Source organism: Apus apus, chromosome 2, assembly GCF_020740795.1.
Source record: "Apus apus isolate bApuApu2 chromosome 2, bApuApu2.pri.cur, whole genome shotgun sequence".
NCBI lineage: Eukaryota > Metazoa > Chordata > Aves > Apodiformes > Apodidae > Apus > Apus apus.
Window position 1 is genome coordinate 53,244,582 of NC_067283.1, and position 23,419 is coordinate 53,268,000.

A 23,419-nucleotide genomic window follows, 5' to 3' on the forward strand; every position below is an offset into this window, starting at 1 on the left:
CATTTCCAGTGGCTCCTCAAGGACTTCTTGGATGGAGCCTCAAGGCTCCTCTTGGATGTCTTCTGGCTTGCCCCTGTGCCAGCTCTGGCAGTGGAACACAGGAGAATGTCCCCTTATATACTGTCCTTATGCATTGTCAAATACGACCCAAATAGTGCAAAACTGGAAGTCACAATATTAAAGGAAAACTTCTAAAAGTTGCTTAGACTCTCCTAGGTTTTTGACTAAAAGCCCTCATCAGTTCTTATTTTATCTCAACAATCATATGCCTCTGTTATGGAATAAAAGGCAAACTCCAGTTTTATGCACTATGCTGCCTGTATAGTATGGATATATATTAATGAGATACAAAGAAATAATGCTTTCTCTTTAAAAAGTATCACATGAGGTGCACTTAAAATATATAACATTGTTATTTTGTACAATATTGTTTTCAAACTAGCTTAACATATCAAATATACAGTACTCTCCCTTTTGGTGTAAAACACCAGACATGTTTTAATGTTAGAATTTCCCAACTGATGTCTGGAACAGCAGGTGATAAATCCAAGGAATGGAAATAACTTCAGAATAGAGTCACATGATGATAGTAATGGGGTGATTCCATTCACCAGCCCATTGTATTTGATGGTACTGCTCGATTGTACAGCATTCTTTAACAACTTTATTTTATCCAGTTGGTAGAGCAGATACTTGTTTTGATACTCAGGTAGGATTATATCCTCAAACTTCTGGCTTGCATGGAATATTAAGGAGGTGAAGAGTTTTATTGTCCAAACTAGTTCTGGAAGAAGAGTCCTTTTGCTGGACTAGAGTTTTTTAGAAAGATTGCCCATTTTTAGGAAATACATACTGGATAATGAGCCAGTGGCATTTTAATCGAAGGCCCCAAACAATAAATTTGATGCATTTAGGTTATACTTAAATTTAACCGAGGTTGGATTCAGTGTCACAAAACAACTGCAAGCCTAAACCAATTATTTAAAAATATTTCTTTTTTCATTTTGTTTATTAGATGTCAGCTCTCTACATTTTGTACAGTTTGATTCCCCTTCATTCTAATTGTCTGCTTAAATAGTACTAGTTAGAATGAAAGGTCTTATAGAAAGATAATATTCAGAGTGCTGCTTATGGCTTGACATGAGATACTGCTTCTGGCAAATGTTAATTGCTGTGCAACCTGCTTCAAATAAACTCAGATACAGTGAAGTTTTGCAAATTGATGGTATTTTGAAGGCCCTGAAATGCTTCAGTATGTACACATGCACATACTACGTTTCCAGTTACATTGAACATCTGCTTAGATTTAAATGTTTGGAAAAAATACTCTTCTGTCATGAGAGATTACTGTCAATTCTGCTTTTAATGCTATCAAATCCTAGTATTAACTTCTGTAACATAACATAACATAACAGGTAGGTACTGCTGTTGAGGTAGAAGAAACCTTCAACACAAAGTTGAGGAGTTTAAATTGGGTGTAACTTCCAAAATAGGTCAGAACGTTTGAAGATGTGAATTTCCTTGGGTGAAGAAGTATTTCATGCCTTTGTTCATGCAAACTGGTGTAAGATTTTAAGCAGAAAAATCAGTCCTTGTTTATTCCCTTTTATCTTTTTTTTTTTTTTTTTTTAATCCCCCTCCCCTTGGTCTCCCATCCCTTCTATAGCCACTTGTTTCAGCCACTGTGTTTTCTAATTAATTAATCTGTCAAATGTGTGAAACGTTTTCTGGAGAGCATGTGAGAGATTCTGTCTCTGTATGGACACTGTAAACACTTCAAGTTTCTGCTAGCAATTGTACTGGGAACAGACATGAAAAAAGGATGGCATTGAGGCTTAGCCCTGGTACCTACTTTCTGAGGTGTCCTCATTTGGCAAAAGAAAGTTCAGGCTTGTTATATGGCAGGTCTGACCACAAATGGAAAAGTCATGTGGAGGGTCTGTGCAGAAATGCAAATTTAATGCTTTATCAGGTTCTCTGTGTTTTTAGGAGTACATCTAGAACTTTCTAATTTTCTAACATTTCTGTGGCTTAAGGAAATTAACAGTGCTTGCCTAAAATTTGTTTTAATTAAGTAGCTGATGCATATTTTCCAGCTGAATGGGATTTCATTATAGGAACATAAATAAAATTTGTAGTGTAATACCCAATGACATTACTGCAGGCTATTGTTAGGTCTGTACATTAGCACTCAAAACTGCACTACTTCTATTTTGTTTTATAAATTCAGGTCCTGTATTTTCATTCTTAAGGTTGGTAGCATAGGATTATTAACTTCAAAGCAAGAGAAGACTGCAAAGTTCATAGGAAGTATTGTTTTTTGGTCACAGTTATATATGGATATATATATATATATATAGTAGTCGAACACTAATTGCTTTTTTGCATCAAATTCTCACAGAGCATCCAAAGCACAGTAAATGTAGCAAAATGTAGTATTTTCAAAACTATGTTGTTTGGTTTTGTTTTCTTTTAATGAGTATGGTTTCTGAAAGAAATCACCTCTTTTTTGTGTGCACTCATAGCTCTGGAATACCTGCCTGGCCTTAGTTTCGTTTTGCCTTACTGCAACTTAGAGAGGAAATTGGGTAATAAAACTCATGAAATTCAATGTTAACAATGGAAAGGTGGATAAAAACAGTTAAGTACTGAACTGCTAGAAAGGAAGATACTGACATGGAGTGGCAAGTTATTTTCCACCTAGGTGTGCTTCTCCATACACATCTTGCAAATAGCACTCTTGAATCCAGTCTCCTTTATATACACTTGGTTAGGAGTTCTCCATCTTAAATGCTTGTGTTACAAAGGCCAGTGTTCATAGGGCAGAGTATAAATCAGGAAAGATCTTCATGTGCCTGAGTTTCTGTTGATGAAAGTTAGTTTGACTGCCCACAACATAAAGCACTGAAGAAGGAAAACTAAAATGGAAAATCTACAGTGCTTACCAGTGTAGTCTGCCTGTGTAGCTCCAGAGCACTCCTTTGACTTAGGTCAAAATGCTGTAGTTCAAACCACAGGGACAGTTCCTTTTCTAAAGGGTTACAAAGGTCAGTGCAAGCATACGCAGGGATAAACCGCTTGTGAGGAGAGGTGTAGTGAATCTCTGCCTGCAGTCGGCTGAGCGTCTGCAGGGAGATGGTCCCATCCAGATGTACTATACAACACTAAGCAGGTGCCAATGTTAAGTGGCATTCCTCTGTGGATGAGCAAGTTTTGCAGTCCTGGGAAGGGGTAAGTACTCCGAGCTGACAGACTAGCTCTAACAAAACAATGAATGATGTAGAAACAAACCACAACACTTACATAGCAGGTGAAAGATGGATGGAGTACTTAAAAGTAGGCTCTTGGGAACTCAGTGTGGCGTGCGAGATTGGAAAACCTATACTGATTATGTACTTTGTACTGAGAGAAACAGGTGAGGTCCCCAAGGACTGTCAGAAACCGAGTGATATATTAGCATGATGGTACACTGCTGCTGTTAGTGGTTCCTTTGCTTACTATTAGCCTGGCAGTAAATTTGTGAATATTTAAGGCTTTCTGACTATTGAGATTTCTTTTCCTTCTATAAATGTATTTTTGCCATAACATGCACTCCTGTCTGAGAAAACATGATTTCTATAACAGAACGATTAGAAGTGTTCTTGCTATTCAGTATGAAAGATTGCACATTTTGAAATACATTTCTCCTACGTGTTGGACAAGCCACCTCAGTACATTTCTCAGTCCAGAGTTGCAACTGCAGAGGTACTGCTGAAAAATAGCAGTTGTACAAAGATCCACAGAAACCATCAGAATTTTCTCTTTATCGTTGCTATGTAGGCAAGTTTGCATATGATCCCTGAATAGAATGAAAATATGAAATACAGCATTGTTATGAGAACAGTGGCCGTGGAAAGGTTCTCAGAATTTCCTCCCCACCAATCTCCCACTTTATGGTGCACAGTGCTTGAAGGCATGGCAGTCCTAGCTTCTTACCACTGTAGGAATACGTGCACATTCATTCGCATTTACAAGTCAGTTGCTGCAGAGGAAAACAGCTGGAAACTTATTTTGGCTTTGTTTCATGTGAGAGATGTCACAATGAATAAAGTAAAATGAAAACCTTTCACATGACAGTCTTGACACCAAAATAATATGACCCTCGTACAGTCCAGGACATACTCACTTGCATTTTAAAAAATAATGTGTAATTAGGTTTGTCCAGTTTGATAAACTGCAATCATAATATTTAAATGTTGAATATAGCATTTGTAATAAACCAAAGGAGGAAAAATACTATCAAAACCCAGTGATTTACAGCACCATTGCTAGCAGTAAAATACTGGCACTTCTAACTGAAAGAAGCAAAATGAGTCAGTATTTCAGCCTGTTGTAGTAATAAAATCAATCTGTTTCTATCATGCCTTCCAGGTGATCGGTGCAGCATTATCGATGTTATACATGAAAGGAATGCCACAGCTGGAGACAGGCTCTTTGATTCCAGAGCCAGTGCTTTGAATGCAGCCACATCCCATCCTGCTATCAGGATGAGCCAGGTCTCATAGCCAAATAGCAGTACAGCCAACCATCTTTGCTTAAATATTTCTGTGAATTTAGGATTTACACATTCAAACTCACCAAAAATGTGGTTTTGCAATCACATTTCAGTTCCCAATTTAAAAAAAAAATAAATGAAAAGTATATGTGTTTTTTAACCAACAAAGACAGATTCTCTCCTCTGTCGTGTTTCCAGACTGATGTGGCAAGAGGTTGTCATGCAGCTGTACTTGGGCACCTGAGAGCAGGGACCTGATTTTTGAGCACCCAGAAAGCCTCCTGAAGTGAGGGTCATGTCTGCATCTTTTAAAATCAGAGAATTAAGGCAGTTACTTTCAGTCTTGCATCTTTGCGTTTTTGTATATTTCGGCCTGAGCTATAAATCATTGTTCTCATAATCTCCTTGCTATTCATTGTAAATGTTAATTAAACCATTTGCTGTTAAACCTCCCTGACATATTTGCTTCTCCAGAAGAGTTAAAAATCTGATTCTTTACTGGAATATGGGCTGCTGTTAGAATAAAAATACCTTCTTTTACTCTCATTATTTTCTAATACATCTGATGAAAACATTTGAGATTTATATAAACGTATTTAGCAGCTGTCTCATACTTACCTAGACTGTGAGATATAAATTGAATTTAATACTTTTTCTCCAGACTAAGTATGTGTTTGATGATTAGACAATGGCAAATGTGTTTCTACTCTGTCACAAATGGTTCTCGTTGTTAATTTTTTATTATTATTTAAAGTCTCTTTCTTTTGTGCATTACACTGTGGCTTACTTAGCAGTAAAGGCTTTTCTGGTTTTATTTCATAACAGTAGGTGCTAAGGGAAGTAAAACATTAATATGAGAATAACTCAGTATCAGGGTATTCTTTTGCTTCCATTATTGAATTTGAAAGCAGATGTAGGAAATAAAATTGCTAAAAATGTTAACTGCCTGGTTTACATTGGTCACAAAACCAATTTGCTGAGTAGATTCTCAGGTCAGAATTTGAAGAACAGACTTTCCCAGGATGTCTGAGAGGAGCTTACTGTGGTGGATATGTTCTGTGCCAATATAATGAACTACTAAAAGAATCCTGGAAACTTATCCAGGAAACCTGGTGAAGCTTTATCATCCTTATGCTCACTTCTGAACCACTTTTAGTCTACTGTGCAGATTTTATAATTTCAGCTTGTTAGTATTTAATTTAATGGATGACAAGTAGTAGGATTTCTGTTGGGATATTTACACAGAGCTTTGGAGTAGGAAGAACCTCTGTGGAAGGGATTGCCTAGAACCATAGTAAGAATAGATTGCTGATGTAGGAAATTAATGAGTGTGGTTACTCATACAGGAGTTGAGGAAAAGCTGACAAATGAGGGCCCACACTATTTAAAGACATCTGCTGATGATGTCAGTCATACAAAAGGTGTAAAGGGACAAGAATGAAATGTACAGCAAAACTGAAGGAGGGACAACAGAGCAATTCTGGAAAGCTAATACAGTGTCAAATTTAAGAGTTAAATAAAAAATGACGTGGCCAACTCCCTGCTTCCCAAATGCGTACAAAACCTATGCATGTCTGTATACCAACATGAGATGTGTAAGAGAAAAAAAGAGGTGACATGAAATTCTTGGCAAAGAAAGAGGGTCTTGACATAGTAGCCATTACAGAAGAATGCTGGAATGACAAAAATCAATAGGAGAGTGTAATACCTGGCTATAAACTGCACAGGAAGGACAGATTAGGTCATAGAGCTGGGGGAGCAGTATTAGAGCTGAACTGTTGAGTCTTCTGATCAGGAAACGGATATTGACTCTAAAATGTCGAAGGAGATCAAAGAATCAGCTAGGCCTAATGAGGCAGTAATAATGGGTGACTTCAACTACCTTCAGCTGGTCAAATGGCACAATGGGACAGAGCATAAGGGAAGCAGTTTCTCCTCATTCTATGTGATCGCCTTTTTGGAACATTTAGTTCTAGAGCATGCAATATCTGACTTAAGTGACATACAGGAAGGCAGGTAAGAAACTTATATAAGTCCTATATCACATCAGGCTTTTTTGGGTTAAAGTCACGGCTACTGTAAAACTTACATTCCATATTGAAGAGCCAATAGTTTATAGAACCATTATCAGACTGGAGGATGTAAAAACTCTTTAGGTAAAAGATACTGAATTAAAAGAAGGGAAATTAAATCCTAAGAATCAATATAGAATCCAGTCAAGGTGTCAGGTAGTAGAACAAGAGAGAGAGGCAGCAGGCAAGTAGAAAAGCAACAAGTATTTGAATATGGTTACATGGATCAGGATTTTTTTTCAACCAAAGCTGCATGCTTCAGGCCTCAAAAACCCATCCCTAGGGATGTCGATAAAAAGTAATTTTGTCTACAGTATGTATATGAAAAGCCATGAACATGTGACATAAGAAGGACTTTGTCAAAGCCATCACCTCACACCCACAAAGAAAAGAAAAAGTTTACCAGAGCCAGCAATCTATACGACATAGGCCCGGCAGGGAAGCAGAAAGGGAGAATAAGGACATTGCAGTGAACCGTGGTTTTCTTTTCATCTATTCATTTGGTATCACAGATGTGGTGCTGGGGACATAAGGACTATAACGTAGGCAGAGCATTTAGTGTATCAGAATATGGGACTGAAAGGTAAAGAGGTAAATTAAGAAGCAACCAGAAACAAAACAAATCAGATTTCACTTATTAAAAAATGTGTAAAGAACATGACTTTTGTTTAAATTGTGTACTGATTCAGCATGAAATGGTGAAATACTTCAAATATGAGAGGTAGATGCAGATGATAGATGTGAAGATAGATGTGATTCATTAATACCATACTTACATGTCTCATACAGTAGAGGCATGAGATTATCTTCTCCAGGGGAGCCTGCAGGTTAGAAGCAGTTTTTGGAAAGAAGAACAATACATTTATTAGTGATGAAAGACAACTGTCACTGAAAAAAAAGGAGGAGGGGGAGCATGCTGATATACAGAACATTCTGCCATGTAACATCATTCTAGAAATACAAGACCAAGCAGAACCAGGCATCAGATAGGGATACATTTAATATCCTTTTCAATTTTTGAGTGAGTTAACATCTTTTTATTTGGAAAGTGGTGCTTCTAGGATGTGGGATGTGATTCCAGTATGGCATTGTGTTCACAGCATGTGCTGTTACTTCTTTAGGGGGTGATTATGGCCATAGTTCTATGTTCAGCAAGGACAGGAAAAACAGTATTATTATTTTCTTGTGGTTTGGAGGCACTAGTAGTAATTACATTTACCAACAGCCAGCTATCTTGTGGCTACAAAAATATGGACAAAATGGTTACATCATTTCCTTTGTGGCCCTGCAAATCCTTTTCACTATACTCTAGATGAAACTGTGAGAGAGTGCTATATGGACTAATGTGTATTTAGAACGTGTGGCTCTACATTAAATAGATTTTTTTAAACTTGGAGGTGGGAGGGGGGTTGGAGCTGACAGCTTTTGGTATGGTTTTCATTCCAGCATCTCCTTCGATTGGGATTTGGAAGCTGATTTTATTTTAGGTAGTACCTAGAATGGATTTGAAACCTTGAAACGCTGCTGGAAGTTCAAAGAGAAACTGCATTGCCATGGGTGATCGGTTATGTGCGTGATCAGTTACATTAAAGTTGAAATGAACTAACATGATACTAAATGAACCTTAGGATTGCAGAATTTCCTAGATGTTTACTAGGTGGCCAAACACCCCATTATCAATGTGAAAAAAAGACAGAAACAGTATTTTTTATTCTTCTACCTGCCATTTTTGCTGCTGCATCAATAATACAAAAAGTATTTTACTACTTTAGCATGTAAGAGAGCCATTAATTTTTGAGCAATTCAAGGAAGATTAATAATGTTAATAACGACAGTAATGATTAATTTCTGTTTCACCACTTTTGTTACTTTGCTACATAGTTGTTGTTTTTGTTTTTTTTTTACCAAAAGAACCCTTTTGTATATGTATTTTTATTGTATTTGTCTATTAAGGGACCTCTTATCAAGCATCAGATATTCTTACAAGTTGTGTAGTGTCCAAGAAAAAAACAATTTCTTTAAATAATCCTGAAGTCGTATACTGCACGGTGATAGTTTTTCTAGCTGTTTTTTAGATAGATAGGTAGGTCTGCACACATAAGTCCTCAAGAAAGTCATCACACCTGTTAGCCTGTACATCTTACTATCTTAAGGAACAGTACACTCACTCATAGAAAAACTGGAGTTTCACCTTTTTCCTTGCAGGATCCGTAAAAGTTGAAAAAGTGCCTTGCAGCACTGTAGGTACCAAATGATCTAGTACATAACAAGTCTGAAGTCCCAAGCAGTTGAAGAATCTATTGGAATGTAGAATTTTAACCTTGCAAGTCTTTTACATGAAGACAAAATTAAAAAATTGTTTCTGCAGCCACATTGTATTTTTATATCATAATTCTGCTTCTTTTGAAGTTCAGTTTATATAATTTTCTTCTTAGCTTTTAAGTGAGACTCAAAACAGACTCAAATACTGGTAAAAAAGTACAGTGTTGAACTGAACATGCCTGTAATATAGATATTAATGCAAAAAATTAGTGTCAGTTGAATACTTGTTCTGAACATGGTGAGAATAAAAAAAATAACTACAGTTAATACTTGATCCTCCTTGTGAAAGCAGATGGCTAAGGGAATTTAACTGTTTTCTTATAAAAATGCTAACTGCTTTTTAACTTGCAGCTATTAACATGTTAGGGGAAAGGGCAAAATTAATCATTGAAATTATTGTATCTGAATTACTGTGAACTTCAGAGCAGCTGATGTGAGTATCCTCCATAGTTTTTCTCAAGACAGGCTAAGAGGAAATGATGAAACAACTGAGAATATATATGATGAAATATATTAAATTACCCTTGGTTTGCATTACACAAATAAAACTATGATCTTTGCTCTAAGTTATTTTTTGTGGACTTGCTTACATATTGTATTGGGAAACGCATAAGAAAGTTATTTTTAATGAAATACTTTTATTCTCTGAGGTTGGAAGGCATAATCTCATGAGTTGTTCTATTTGCTGTAGTTTGAATAAAGTAATATAATAACCTATACTGGCTAAGTAAACTTATAGTGATTTCTGTTGGTTTTTACCTTCACCAAACAATACTTTCCATTTGTAACACAGGCAAATCTAACACTGTGTGCAAATACAGTAAATAATCACTAAGTAGAATTTTGCAGCTAATGATAGAAAATTGCATATATTCTGCATTGTATGTGTAATATCTATATAGTTTTTCCAATTCAGTCTGCAAAAAAACCACAATTTAAAAAAAAAAAAAAGATAGCAAAAGTTGATGCAGAAGTCAATGACAGATGACAAGAATCAGACCAACCTCTCATCTATTGACTTCAGTAGAATACAGACATTTTTAAAACTATTTCATGTTGTGTCATTTTTATTTTCTTACAAATAGGAGAGACTTTTCCTATTTATTTAAGTGACAAGTGGAAAGACATAAACTTGTATGAATAGAAAAAAAAATAATCAAGTTTTCTTTACATTAAACAGTAGACAGACAAGAGAAGTTCCTACTTTAATCTACAAGGTGTCTGTATCTAATAAAATGAAATAGCATTAAAAGGTCATTACTGAAAGACGCTGCTTCTGATTCCCTTACAATGATCTCACTCTAATAAGTGCAAAATGTGACTCAAACATCAGTTTGATTCACAAATCTCAAATGGTAACAGGTAGTATTTTAATAGAGTACTTTTAGCCTGGAAAGTAAGTCATGTGAAAAAAAAACAAACCACTTTAAAAATGGATCTACTGGTGGCTGTCACCTTTTACATGATCCTGTTGATTCACCAGTTCACTATGCTGAGCTAAGGTGAATACAAAGGGGATAGAGAACTCTACCACATTTGAAGGATCATGACCATTTGAGCTGTACAAGACCATAAAGGAGAAGGCCTTAAAGTTCTGTTTATTTCTTTGTCCTGAAACTTTCCTTGTCATTCATGACAATGGACAAGAACATTGCATTCTCCTGAAAGCCAGGATGCAGTAATCTTAGATATTTCCTTCATAGTTTTAAGAAGGCACATGAGGAAGAGCCAGTGAAGTTGTTTTTTTCCATTTCTTTTGGGGAATCCTCATAGTGGAACACAAGAAGCAGGAAATTACAAAGTTCTTATAAACAGTGTTCCTGATGTGGGGGAAAAAAAAAAAAAAATCAGTCCTAATAACTGTAGAAATTAAGACTAATAAGAGTAATGACAGTTGCATTGTTTTTGAGAAAATAATGTATCTGAGAGGGAAAATCAACACCAAACTTATAATGAAAATTGAAAGGAAGCCTGACTGTGTCTTATGCAATTATTTTAAAAGTAGATAGAAGTTAAACTGGTGATCCTCAAAGATTCTGCAGGATTTTCTTATTTCATTCTGTCAAAAAAAGGGAGATGGCATTTGAGTGTAACAAAAAATAAATATTTTAAAGGTAATATAAGTCTGCCTTGTCAGAATAAGAATTTAGAGACCCAGAACACAGGAAGGCATTACTTTTGTGGAGCCCTGAGTAGCTGCTAGAGAATCCCTGTGTTTTTCTTTAACCAATTGGTGCCACTCTTGCTTAGGGACAGCCTTTAATTTGCCATCTAAAGAAGTGTTAATGCACCTCAAGTGTGCTGTTGATTTCAAGTTCAAATAAGAATGTTTTCTTGCATTTAGGTCACAAATAATCAATTAAATGCATAAAGAAAGCCTGTGTACATAAGTTATAGACAAAGGAGGCCAAAGTTTCAGTACTGTTTAATTAAGGGCATAACTGGAAAGATTCTAAATATAAGTTAAAACAAGCAACTATGTTTTCCAGTTCTGTCATTTGGAAAAAAAATCCTGAATGTCTCATTTGAATGTCTACCAAAAGTGGTGTTCACCTCCTGAAAAAGAAATAGAACTAATGATTTGGTACAGTGCCTAATAATGAGACCTGTGAACGGACATTCTTCCACCAGCATCTATTATCGGAAATGTCTGGATTTCTAAATGTCAGCTAAATAGGCTCACCCCACAAGCTAAGAGAAAACTGACCTGACCTTTTGACTCCACCTGTTCAGGAATGAGAGTTTCTTAAGTGTGCTATTCTACACAGATAAAAGGTTCACAAAATTTGACCTGGAAAGAATGGCTGAAGGAATTAGTTTTGTTTAGTCTACAAAAGAGCAGACTGAGGGAGGATGTGATTACAATCTTCCAGTACGTAAAAGAATGTTATAAAGATGCTACTGATTGTTTTTCTGTGTCCAGTTGGGGAAAAGACAAGAATAAGGATTTTAACACACCCATAAGGTGCCACTGGCCCTGAGGGTGACATGCAGACGTGTCATAATAATTGTAGAGAACTGAGGATAATTGTAGAAGGAGGATGTGGAGGGTCATAATTTGTAGAGGATTCTTCAATGACAAAATAATTTTTAAGAATTGTTGTTGAGTATAGGCCTTCAATACATATTACAGATTAAAAGTGAAAGTGGGTGAAGGTTTTAATTCTCATTCCATGTTGTTACTAGTTGTCTGTTGGGGGTTGACAGCATGACATTCTTGCAGTGTGGTTTCTGATGTTTGGTGTTGGATATAAGAACTTGAAAATATGTTAGACTTGAAAAGTATTACTGAAGCATTTATTGAGATGCATAAAATAGTAAGTAGTGCCAAACATCAGGGTCTTCATTTCACCAATTAAACAAATTACTTTTATTGTAGCTCCTTATATTTTCAGATTTTCTATGAAAGAACATTATAATAGTTATCTCTCTTTTCCTCTTGAATTTAAGAACTGATTCTATTTTTTATTACATATTTTTAAATTTTTGTTTGTTTTGTTTTTTTTTCCTAGGTGCTGCACAATGGACTTGTGATGGAAATGAATCATCCAACAGCTGGGAGGATAGCTGTTCCAGGTTAGATGTTTTATTATTTTTTCTAAATAGAGCTTGAAATTAAATGCTACAAGACATCCTGAGTAGTTCTGGATCTCAGCTAAGGACATGGTGCATCTTCACATTTCACTCAAATTAACAAAAGTTTAACCTGAAAGACATTTGTGTTCATAATCATACTTGTAGCAGTAAAATGGGTTAAAATGTGTCAGAATAGCTTCTGGTTTTCACTGGTCAGTTGTCATAAAACATGAACATGGATTTGATAATATTTGCAAACTCCCACTGCTAGAAACATTACTGCTAAATCATCTACATGAATATATTAATGTGATTTTGCTTTAGGTCTATTTTGCAAGTTACACAGGCTTCTTTTAGGGACACTTCTGTTCTGACAAAAAAAAACAACAACCAAAAACAACAAAAAAGGGAGGAAGAGCAGGGAAGTTTGTACTGAAGGCTTCATCACACTGTGTTGTTTAATGAAATTAGACATGAAGCTCTGCAATGATGAAGTCTGAAATAACTACTTTGGATTTCCAAAGAATACAGGAGTTATAAACTAGTCCCTACTCTTTTAAGCTCTAAGTGGATCAGAACTTGGAGCTGGTGTAGCTTTACTTCCATTAGAGTTAGTTATGGAATGGGGTTATGTTCATCTAGAGCCATTATGAAAATTCTCATTCAGATCCTCACATTTGGCTCTGTTTTGACAACAGAGCCTTATCTGACAATCTACTAGCTATTGGGTCAACTGTTTCTACTTCTCTATGCTTTTCTGTCTCCCAAGCCACATTGAGAACTATTTCCTCCCTCATTCAAAGCATCATGTCATTTTTATTTTTAAAACATTTTCTCCTTACATTGTGATTTTCTGTGCCAAATTCCACCCTCTGACACAGCATCCAGTTGTCATCAATTTTAGTTGACTTGAGTACGCATAGTGGTAAGAAGAATTTGACCCATAAAATTTATCTTAATTTGCACATCCTGGAATCACACTGGGATGCAGAAAGAATTATTTGAAAGAAATCAATCCCATATTAGATCATGTTTGCTGCATAAATAGAGGGGGTGCTTTGTGTGTGTGTATGTGTATGCTTCATATTCTCTCTTTGTCACAGATTGCATTCCACATTTGGTCCCACTAGGCTTGGATGTTTGGTTGATTGTATTAAAAAATGCTTCTCTAGTTTAGATGCATATATCTGGAAATAATAATCCTTTTGTTTTAGTTTCTAACAGAAAAGTAATCCTGATATATTTAGCCAAAATTAAAAGACTAATAAGGGTATTGGTTTAATTCTTTTTAAAGAAGGGGGCAGAAAAGCCTTGCAGATGGTAGAGAGAAAGTGCGTAAGGTTTTCATGTTGCATACAATGTATAATCTATCTTAGAGAAAGCAAATACTCCTTCAGGGGATAGATTAAACTGCAAGAAGAGGAAGGAGATGAAAGGAATGTTCTAATGTCTGTCGGCAGCAATAGAGTGTATTGGCAAGAGAGTGAGTTTTTACATAGGTAAGCCATAGTACTTCCCAAATCCTTAGTTATTTTTTATTTTATTAAACCGGTGACACTGCACTAAACTACAATAAATCATCTTAATCTCTAATGGTTTGCCATTTAGATGGGCTTCTATGAAGAGCTGCTTGTATCGAAGCAGATGGCTGAAATGATTATTGGATATTTGAGCAGGAAAAGGAGAATTCCTTCCTTTCCTGGCATGCGAGAACAAGGAGGGGAGAGACCAGGGAGGGAAGGGTGAAGGACACTCGTTCAGTGAGAGCAGAATGGACCTGTTGATATCACTAAAAAGACAGTGCATTATCCTGTCCCAAAATTAAAGTGCTTAAGTTAGTTTGGCCACTGTTGATGGTAGCTAATGGAATTACCCTGGAATTTATCCTGGTCCATGATATATCTGAAGAGTACAGGGAAGAGTGTGTGGAGGAGACCTCTGGTAGATAAACAGTTTCTTAATGATTATTCAAAATAGTAACAACTTTCTTTTTCAATATGGTTATATTTTAATATATTATATTTGATAGAGAGAAGGTTCATTAAGCTCTCAGTTTTTTGCTTACAGTTAGTTAATAGAGATATTAATGTGAATGTTGAAACTGAATGGACTAAGAATGTCTCTCCTTAAAGAGACTGGGGAGATTCTGATCCCAAATGACTTCTTAACCATGTAAGACAGATTTTAATGGGTCTTTTAGTAACTGAACTGGACATTGCACTTTGATACTGACACTCCTGACAGTGGTCAGACTTGTGCTGCCAAGTAAAATTGTGAGTGCAGTGACATACACTTACTGAGTTAGTGGATGCTGGCAAACTTCAGTTCCGAGCATGATGGTTGGCCTAGCATATTGGATTGGAATAGTCCTTTACCAGGCTTGTCCCCACTTTGAGAGTGGGTCCAAATCTGTATATGAATCCTCACTTACACATTTTGCATTGTGAAATTCTGAGGGATTTGAACATTGACTTTATTGTAGGCTACATTTTTAACTTTGGACTTGGTGATTCATACCCCTTCTTTGCTTGAGTATCTTTTGATACAGATATTGAATTTGGTTCAGTGAAAGGAAAAGTGGCTTCATCCTGGCTCAAACCAGGGCATACACCTAGTCAATTATTTCCCCCTTGCCTTTTTTTTTATAATTCCCAGCCTGAGATATAATGTGTGCCAATATGCATAGTGTAAGATTCTGATGGAATGGGGGTGGGAAAAGTTACATTGCAAGAAACATATCTGTTTGTTTTTCTTTTCAAAATGTGTGTTGATGGTAGGAGAAATACTGACATTGTATTTTGATACCTCTTGCTTCAAGTACTCATTGAAAAATGGCTTGCACATGCACACTGCTGTTACTATTAGCAAGAGGTCTTAGATTCAGGAATGGATGTGAAAAAGGGAGTTCATCATGTCTGAGAGTGACCGTATAAAACACTATAAGACCATTTTAAAGAAAAATGTGGTCCTGTGGTAGTTGAGTAGTTTCATTAGGATAATGTTTCACATACACCATTCAATATATTTATGTTGGGAAGTTAATCTAGAGCTGACTTGTCATATACATACACATATACTTGACATACCAAGAAGGTGCAATACTGTGAGAGATCCTTGCTTGCATCCCAAAGGCCTGGCACTGAATTGCACTCAGTCTTCACAGGACTGGTTCATCAGATTGCAGAGGTGTACTGGTGAATCTCTTCTGGTTCTATATGAGAAGTCAGCTTAGTTCTCTGCTTCAGGGCAGGGCTGTGAAGATGATCAGGAGCCGGTGCACATCAACTGGAGAAGCTGAGGAACAGGGGCTGGTTTAGCCTGGGGAAAAGGCAGCCTGGGGGAGGTGGGGGATGGGGGTGAGCTGGCAGCAGGCCCCTAACACTGATGGGGACATTATCAATGTGAAGAGCCAGGCTCTTCACAGAAGTGCATGGTGGGAGGATGAGAGACAAGAGATTCAGACTGAATATTGAGTAAGTCCTTTTCATAATGATGACAACCAGGCAGTGGAGCAGTTTGCCCACAGAGGTTGTGCAGGTGCCGTTCTCAAAGGCTTTCAAGGAACACCTAGATGAAGTCATGAGCAACCTGATCTGACCTGAGACCGAACCCTGATTTGAGCAAGAGCTTGGACTGGAGACCTTCTGAGGTCCTTTCCAACTTGGGTTATTTTCTTATTCTCTGATTAACTTCACTGTCTCCTCCCTCAGCTCTGTTGTGTTTAGCACTTCTGGAGAAGTGACATAGTTTTAAGAAAATGGAAAAGTACTTCTGAGGGCAAAAAATTATAGGAGAGAGCTGTTTTATAGAGTGCCAGATTGCAGATGATGCTGGATGGCACAGGGACAATACAGTTAAGTGAAAGGACAACATTTGGAGAAGCTTTAGCATCTGGGTTAGTCTTGAACTCAGTTGCCAAAGAGTAATGGACTTTTTCTGAAGAGCAGTAGCATGTGGGTTTCTGGGAGCCACTGAGTAATTTATTCTGAGTTTGTATGTGGAGCATAATGGATACCAACCCATACTGATCATGCAGAAAACACTAATGGATGCAATGCAATGCAGTCTTGCCCAAACCTTTTCCATTATCGTCTGGTTTATATGGTTTAGAAAATGGAAATAATAATATTCCAAACTTCTGCATTATCTAGTGTCTCATGTTGACTTTTAAAAGCTGCCAGTTGTTTTTTATAGTAAAAAGAGTGTTTCTAATACGATTTTTTTTTTTTTAATGAAAAACACTATGCTTCGAGTTCTCCCTAATAAGCCAACCTTTGTAGAATTTATTAACTAGCAGGAACCTCTGTGAAATAAGCTTCATTTCTGACCCTTTCTAAGCCCTAGCAAACTGGGGCTTTGGATATAAGCCTACACTTCAAAATCATCTCTCATCAAACAGGAAACAATATAACTGTAGAAATCGTGTAAAACACCTCCTCCAGACAAAACAACTATTCTTAGTTTTGATAATGTTTATATTGTATGTTCTTCTCATCCTCATTTCCTGAGTTGATAAAAACTATTTCTGTCCTTTGGCCCATGATCTGCATCAAAGATGTCTTTATTGCTCAGAAAGGCTAATTTCATACCTGGCTTCATGATTTCCTTCTGTGCTCTTGAGATAATGTGTTTGGGGGACTGCTCCAAGCTCAGTTAGGAGAGGCTGTACAGGATTCCTCCTTGGCATAGATTTCTTGGACTGGATTCAGGCAATCTATGTTAATTAATCAACCCACTCAGGAGAAATGTCCCCTTTTCCGGTCTTCTCCTGTCATTGTGAGTTACAAATATGCTACTGAAACAGGAAAGACATTTTTTTCAGAAATAGGCTTTTCCTGTGGTATGATTCATTAAATGGTGTCGTGGTTCCATGGAGACTAATTGCCATCAATCTTTTAGAAGAATGGTTTTAAGCAACAAGATGAAGAGGCAAGAAATCTAATAGGACTTCCTTACTGTGCCACAGATTTCTTCCTTAACTTTGGACAAATCACTCTTCATGTCTCACCTTACTAATCCTTTACAGTTTATCAGATCTTACATAGTAGTTGAAAAATACTTTGATTTAAAGAAAAGAAGTCCTTGGGAAAGCTCTGTGTATTGTTAAACAAGCATTCCTATTTATCATGTAGGTATGTATTTATACTTATTTTCTCCATGTATGGGGAAGATCAGTTGTTTTTGTGGAAGTAACAGTGGGATGTCTATGTGTTTGATCAGATATGGCCATCACTGATACATGCTCTCTGGTTTTTGATCATTTAATGTAAGTGCAATGGGGGAAGCTTCGATAAGACTAGATGTATGGCAGAGAAAAGTGACTCCTGTATGAGGGAGGTTTGCAGGAAATTAAGGAAGATTGTACTCCAATCCATCGTTTCCTGCAGCTAAGAGATCCCACAACATAGGAACAACAACAACAACATTAAAAATCCCAGCAGTTGTTGTTGTTTTTTTTTCACAAGAACCTCTGCTTGAACTTCTGTCTGCTTCTCATCAGGCAGGTTTTTTCATAGGCGTGTGTGCGTGCATGTGCATAACTGATGCTGATTGAAAAATTTTAATTTCACTTTACTATTTATGGTACATTGGAGACAAACAGCTTCACCGGCAGTACAGTTACCTCATTCGCCTTTTTTAGTCATCAGGACTGACTGGTTATGTCTTTTACATTCATGGAGCTGATTTCAATTTTGAGGAATTCAGGACCATTACAGGAAATCAGCAGAAATGATGTATGACAGCTCACTTAGCTATCCTCAAAATACTTTAAAAATATTAATAAATACATAAACAATATATTTGTATTGATTGCAAAAGCAGAAAAGAGATGGTGGGAATGGCAAGGAAAATGTTATAAGCTTCAGGATTATGTGGAAAAGGTTTTTCATTAATTGATAGTGTAATTTGAAGTCTTTAAAGTTTCCTTTTATAGTAAAACATACACGACAAACCTTTTCATATTTTTGCTTCTTTGCTCATATGTTTCCAGAATATTTCTCTGCTGTCTATTTGAAAATTTGCTATAGTCCTGGAATGGTCTTAGTGCGAGATATGATACTTTTAAAGTTAATGTTTTAAGAAAGAAAAGCCAGCTGTCTCTTACCTAGTTTTGCAACTTCAGTAGTTGGGGGAAATTAAGAAATAGTGGAAATCTTTTCCCTCAGGCTCAGAGTACCAGAGTAATGATACTGGCTGAGACCATCAGCTCTGCATGTTTCTTTGGCAGTGGCCCTCCAGAGCTGTTCAGGGTGTTGGAGCTGGACTCTGCTCTTGCAGACCCTAGGTTTGTCAGTCTTTTTTTAAGTTGTGGCAATCAAAATTGTTTTCCTTGTGTCATGTGTTTCTTTCTAGGACCTCACACTTCCATGTTGGGAGGGGAAAAAAAAAATATTTCAGTTGACAAGAGGGGACATTTTCCTACTCCGTGTATAATTTAATTAAGTAAAGTAAAATGCTAGTTGAAGTTTTGCTGAACGTTGATTGATAATTCTACTTGCTGGAGAATATTTTCTTTACGTTTTCCTCCGTGTGCCCCAAGATATATGATGATTTCCTTTAAGCTGGACATAATAGATTCTTATGGAGAGTAAACTAAACAGCATCACCTTGCTGTTACATAGGGGGAAAAATGTTGAAGAATTAGCTGAATAGCCATATAAGCTCATTAATTTCTCACCAATGGTGACAGTTCTAGAACTCAGTTTTGTTTAAAACATATTTTTTTCTCCTGTTTAAATGTATTTTCTACTTCTTTCTATGTAAGTGACAGTAACATAGAAAGTACTTTCCTAACTCTCACTTTAACAAGCCTAGCCAGGTGCTCCCACAGTTCAGGGTGTGTGATTGTAAAGATATATCTGCATGCCTCGGGTGCATTGTAAAACAGCCAAATTACTTCAACACCCATAAATTCTAAGTATATCTTTATGATCTTTAATAATTATTGGATAAGGAAAGGAATCTACTGTCAGATAAAAAAAATAGGTTTCATTAAATGTAAAAATATGTTTTAATCATTTAGACAATGGTACTTAATCCCTAGGATACTGAGTATACTAATCCTCATTTCTGTTTCTGCCATGCTGTCTTGACCCGAGCCCTGCCTCCTTGTAAATGGAAAGAATTATTGGACTTAAACCATTTTCTGTGAACCTAGACTGAGCAATTTTATGGTCAGCAGTGGCCATTAGATCATGTAGTTTGCCTTCTTATGACATTGGCCATAGAGTTTCACCAATTTACTCCTTTCACATGTGATTGACTACAGTTTGTCTTATTTAGAAGTCCTCAAGAGATGGAAAATCTGTCAAATATCTGCCTCTTTCTTGAAATGCCCAATCAGGTTCATTGTCAAAAAAACCAACAACAAACATGCTATGAATCTATTTCAATGTTTCCTAGTTTTATAGATTTACAATATTATTTCATATCTTTTATGAACTTTAACCATGTTTGTTTTCTCTCCATTCAAGTACTTACGTGACAGAAGTAACATCTAGATGACTTTTTGACTAACTGTGTAGGGTAATTTGCCCAGCTCTTTTCAAATCTGTGGTGTAAGCAAAGTGCAGCTGTTTTATAACTCAGTCTTTTTTATTGTCTGGTTAATGCACATTTACAGGAAAAAAAAATGCAGTTGTATAGAGTGCATCACAAACCTCCTGCCTGACTCTGGGCAAGGGTCTTAGTGCATGAAGTAACATGTAACACTCTTTCATCTAAAAGTTTGATATAATAGAACTCAGAAGTAATTATAGCACATAAATATGCTCATTTTCCCCCAAAGTATAATAACGATGATACACAAAAATCAGCACTGTGCTTTTTTTGTAGTTAATGGAAGAAGGGATTTAATAGAAACGAGGGGCAAAATAAGGCTTATACAGTTAACTTTACTGTTCAGTTGGGTAAGAGCCTACCACCTGTATGTAGCATGTACCTGCTTTGCACAAGTAAATTTACATATATTAAATTTTCTTATCTGTAACTCCTGAAGTAGGACATATTTAAGTTGTCTTAGTCACTGTGAACTTGTAATTATTTTTGCTCCTCCTTCTTGCACTTCCCACAGCTCTTTCTAGTAAAGTTCTGCCTAGAAATTAGTCCCATGTTGCATCAAAATCTCTTTCAAAAAGATGAGTATTGCCTAACTTAGAGATATGAGGTGTCTGCCCATGCAGTAAAAATCACATTTCTCTATTTAGCTGTCATACTATATTTCAAGCTAGTGTCTAATTTGCTTGCCAATTTAATCCTGAAGACTGTGTCAGCATGACTATTTCCAGATATATACTTCCATTTAAGTGCCTGTGTTTCAGGTTTTCTTCAGATATGGTCTTTTTTCCTAATATGAATAGAAAAGAGAGCAATGGTTTTGATGGTTCTTATCACTCTTGATTCCTTTTTGTGGTCAATGATGACATGATTTCACTGTGTAAATTTGAATCCACCAACCTCTTTGCCTATTCTAAAACTTGTGCCTGATATTCGTGTTGATAAATTCACCGATCTTCCTTGCGTAAAAGCCCTGCTTCAAAGCAAGCATGATGATTTGGACCTCAGTCTTAAATATTCCAAATGATGCCTTAATAATCTGGTCTATCAGTAACAAAGCAGATTTTTATTTAGCTGATATTATTTACTGCATTTGATCCAGACTTGCAAATATTGTTTTATAAACTTTTTTTTTCCCCCCAAATAAAACTAGCTTGTCCATCTTATCACTATATGCAAAAGGTTTAAACTAAGAGAGAACAGATGTGAACTAGCTTAGTCCAAAGTCTATTGAAGACACTAGGCATTGGGTAAAGATCTGACAAGGAAAATCTTCCTGACAGAGTCTGTTAACGTACGGAACAGAGCCCCCCAGAAGACATAGAATGCCTGTTTCTTTGGCTGTCTGAAGCTAGACTCAACATAGCAGTAAATAAAAACAGTTTACCCCTCTAAAAAGCAGATAATTGTTCTATTAAAAGGGATTGATAACTTAATGAATATTAAAATTTGGTGTCAGTTCATTGCTTTAAATTAAATCTGTTTAGAGACTGTGCCTGTGGCAGGCCAATAAAAACTTTATATTGGTTTGTGTGTAAGTAGAGTGTTCCTCATGGATTTTGAACTGGATGCAGAGATGAAATGAGGCAGAGGCATACGGATTAGAACAAGCTTTTTAATATTCTTTGCAAGCTGTTTTTAGAAACATCACAAGGAACATAAAATCAGGCACAGTTGTGAAGAGAGGCACCACAATTTACAAACAAACATGTGGGGCAAACAGGATTTCAAAGCTAGTCATGCACAAATACCCAGTTCCAGTTGTCCAATTTGCACATACTGGAAGCACAACTGCAGGCACACATCTACTATTCCCAGCCCATTAATGCAGACATACTTACACAAGCTTGTACAACTCACAGCAATTCAATAGTAAAGAAATTACAAGATTAGTGCTAAAAAATTAAGCTGCAATGCTTTGACTATGAGATTTGAATTCCTGTATGAGTAAATCTATGATGAAAACTGTTCTGTAAGTTGCTGAGTTATGTTTGGGAATTATTTTCTCTTTTTTGAAGAACTAGGTAGTGCAATTTTCAGCGGGAGTTGAGCTAGTGGTTTTTCTTTAGAGCCAGGTTGAGTTCTGGTGATGCCATGCAGCCATTTCTACCTAGCTTGACTGTCCATGCAGTATGTTTTTTCCATGTCACCTAGTCTGAACCATTCTGGATTACTGAAATGGTCAGTGAACTTGTCTCCCTGGAAAACACACCTTTTAAAACTGGAAGAAGTTCATATGATGAAGGCACACCTCAAATATGGGTCTCATATAGGGAGAATTGTTAGCTTTCAGGTCTCATTCCTCAGCCAGAATCCAACTGTAATCTGGGCTGCCAGCACAATCCTATGTCTTGTTCTCAGCCACCTGAATTTTAAGAGGTTGAGACACTAAAGTTAAACAGCTGTGGGGCACTGCCCTGGAAACAAGTGTTACCTGTTTTGTGCCTGGGGTCAGAAGGAGTTGTGCTGATAGCAGCTTAATTAAAATAGGACCAACAATACACAGGACTACTCTGCTGGAGAACTGGAGTCCTTGCTCAGGCTCAATGCTCACCTTAGGCAGGTGCAAAGTCTAACATGTTTGACCAAGAAACTGGTGGCTCACAGCAAACATCATAGCATCACGGTCGAGAAGGGAAGGCTTGCACACTGTTGAGAAAACATGGGGAATTAGTTGAGGAAGGAGGTGATAGAAAAAGACTACAATGAACATCTGGCCCTGCAAGCACCAGCTGGTGCAGGTGGTTCCCCGCCTTAAACTGATCTTTGCTAGTTGGTGTCAGTGGTTGGTCAAACCAGTATTCTGAATTTCAGTAGTTCTGTAGTACTTTCTGTGTTTCAGTTCTTGTTAAGGTTCAGTGAAAACTTCAAAATAATATGCCAAATTGAATTCTGATCTGAGACAAAGTAATTAAACTCTTTTGGTTCATGTGAGGTTTGTCTCTTGAGAATAAGTTTTTGTGAAGGTGCTTAGAATACTTCATATAGAAAAAAAAAACTTCTTTGCAAAGGTTATCACTCTCTATACATTTCTATCAGATATTTCCTTAATGATGTAGTGAGTTATATACTTGATCGTGTAACTGCTCCACTCACTATTTTGTATGTGCAAGCTGGCTGTTTATATGAATAAATTAAGAGTGTACAGTTCTGTTGTTTCCTTTAAATACGCCTGCATTGTAAAATCTGGCCTTCATCTCCCAATGGGGAACACTTTAGGGATCAGTACATTTGGCAAAGAAGGCTGTTTTGGCAAACATTCTACTTTTCAAATTTATTGATACTTAGAGAAATAGAAAAAACAAAGATTTTTGTGTTAGTAATATTTACCTTTGCTACCTTCCTACATCACTAGAAT

The 23,419-nt window shown here is 36.6% G+C and overlaps 1 protein-coding gene across 6 annotated transcripts in view; it reads left to right on the forward strand.

Annotated features, from left to right (window-relative positions):
• Positions 1-23,419, forward strand: part of SUGCT (succinyl-CoA:glutarate-CoA transferase) — a 323,003-nt gene that overhangs the window by 256,888 nt on the left and 42,696 nt on the right. For all 6 annotated transcript variants that reach the window (XM_051610119.1, XM_051610122.1, XM_051610123.1 and 3 more), the window contains one exon: positions 12,441-12,504. In XM_051610119.1, the coding sequence (XP_051466079.1) occupies positions 12,441-12,504 (64 nt within the window). The remainder of the gene's footprint in view (positions 1-12,440; positions 12,505-23,419) is intronic.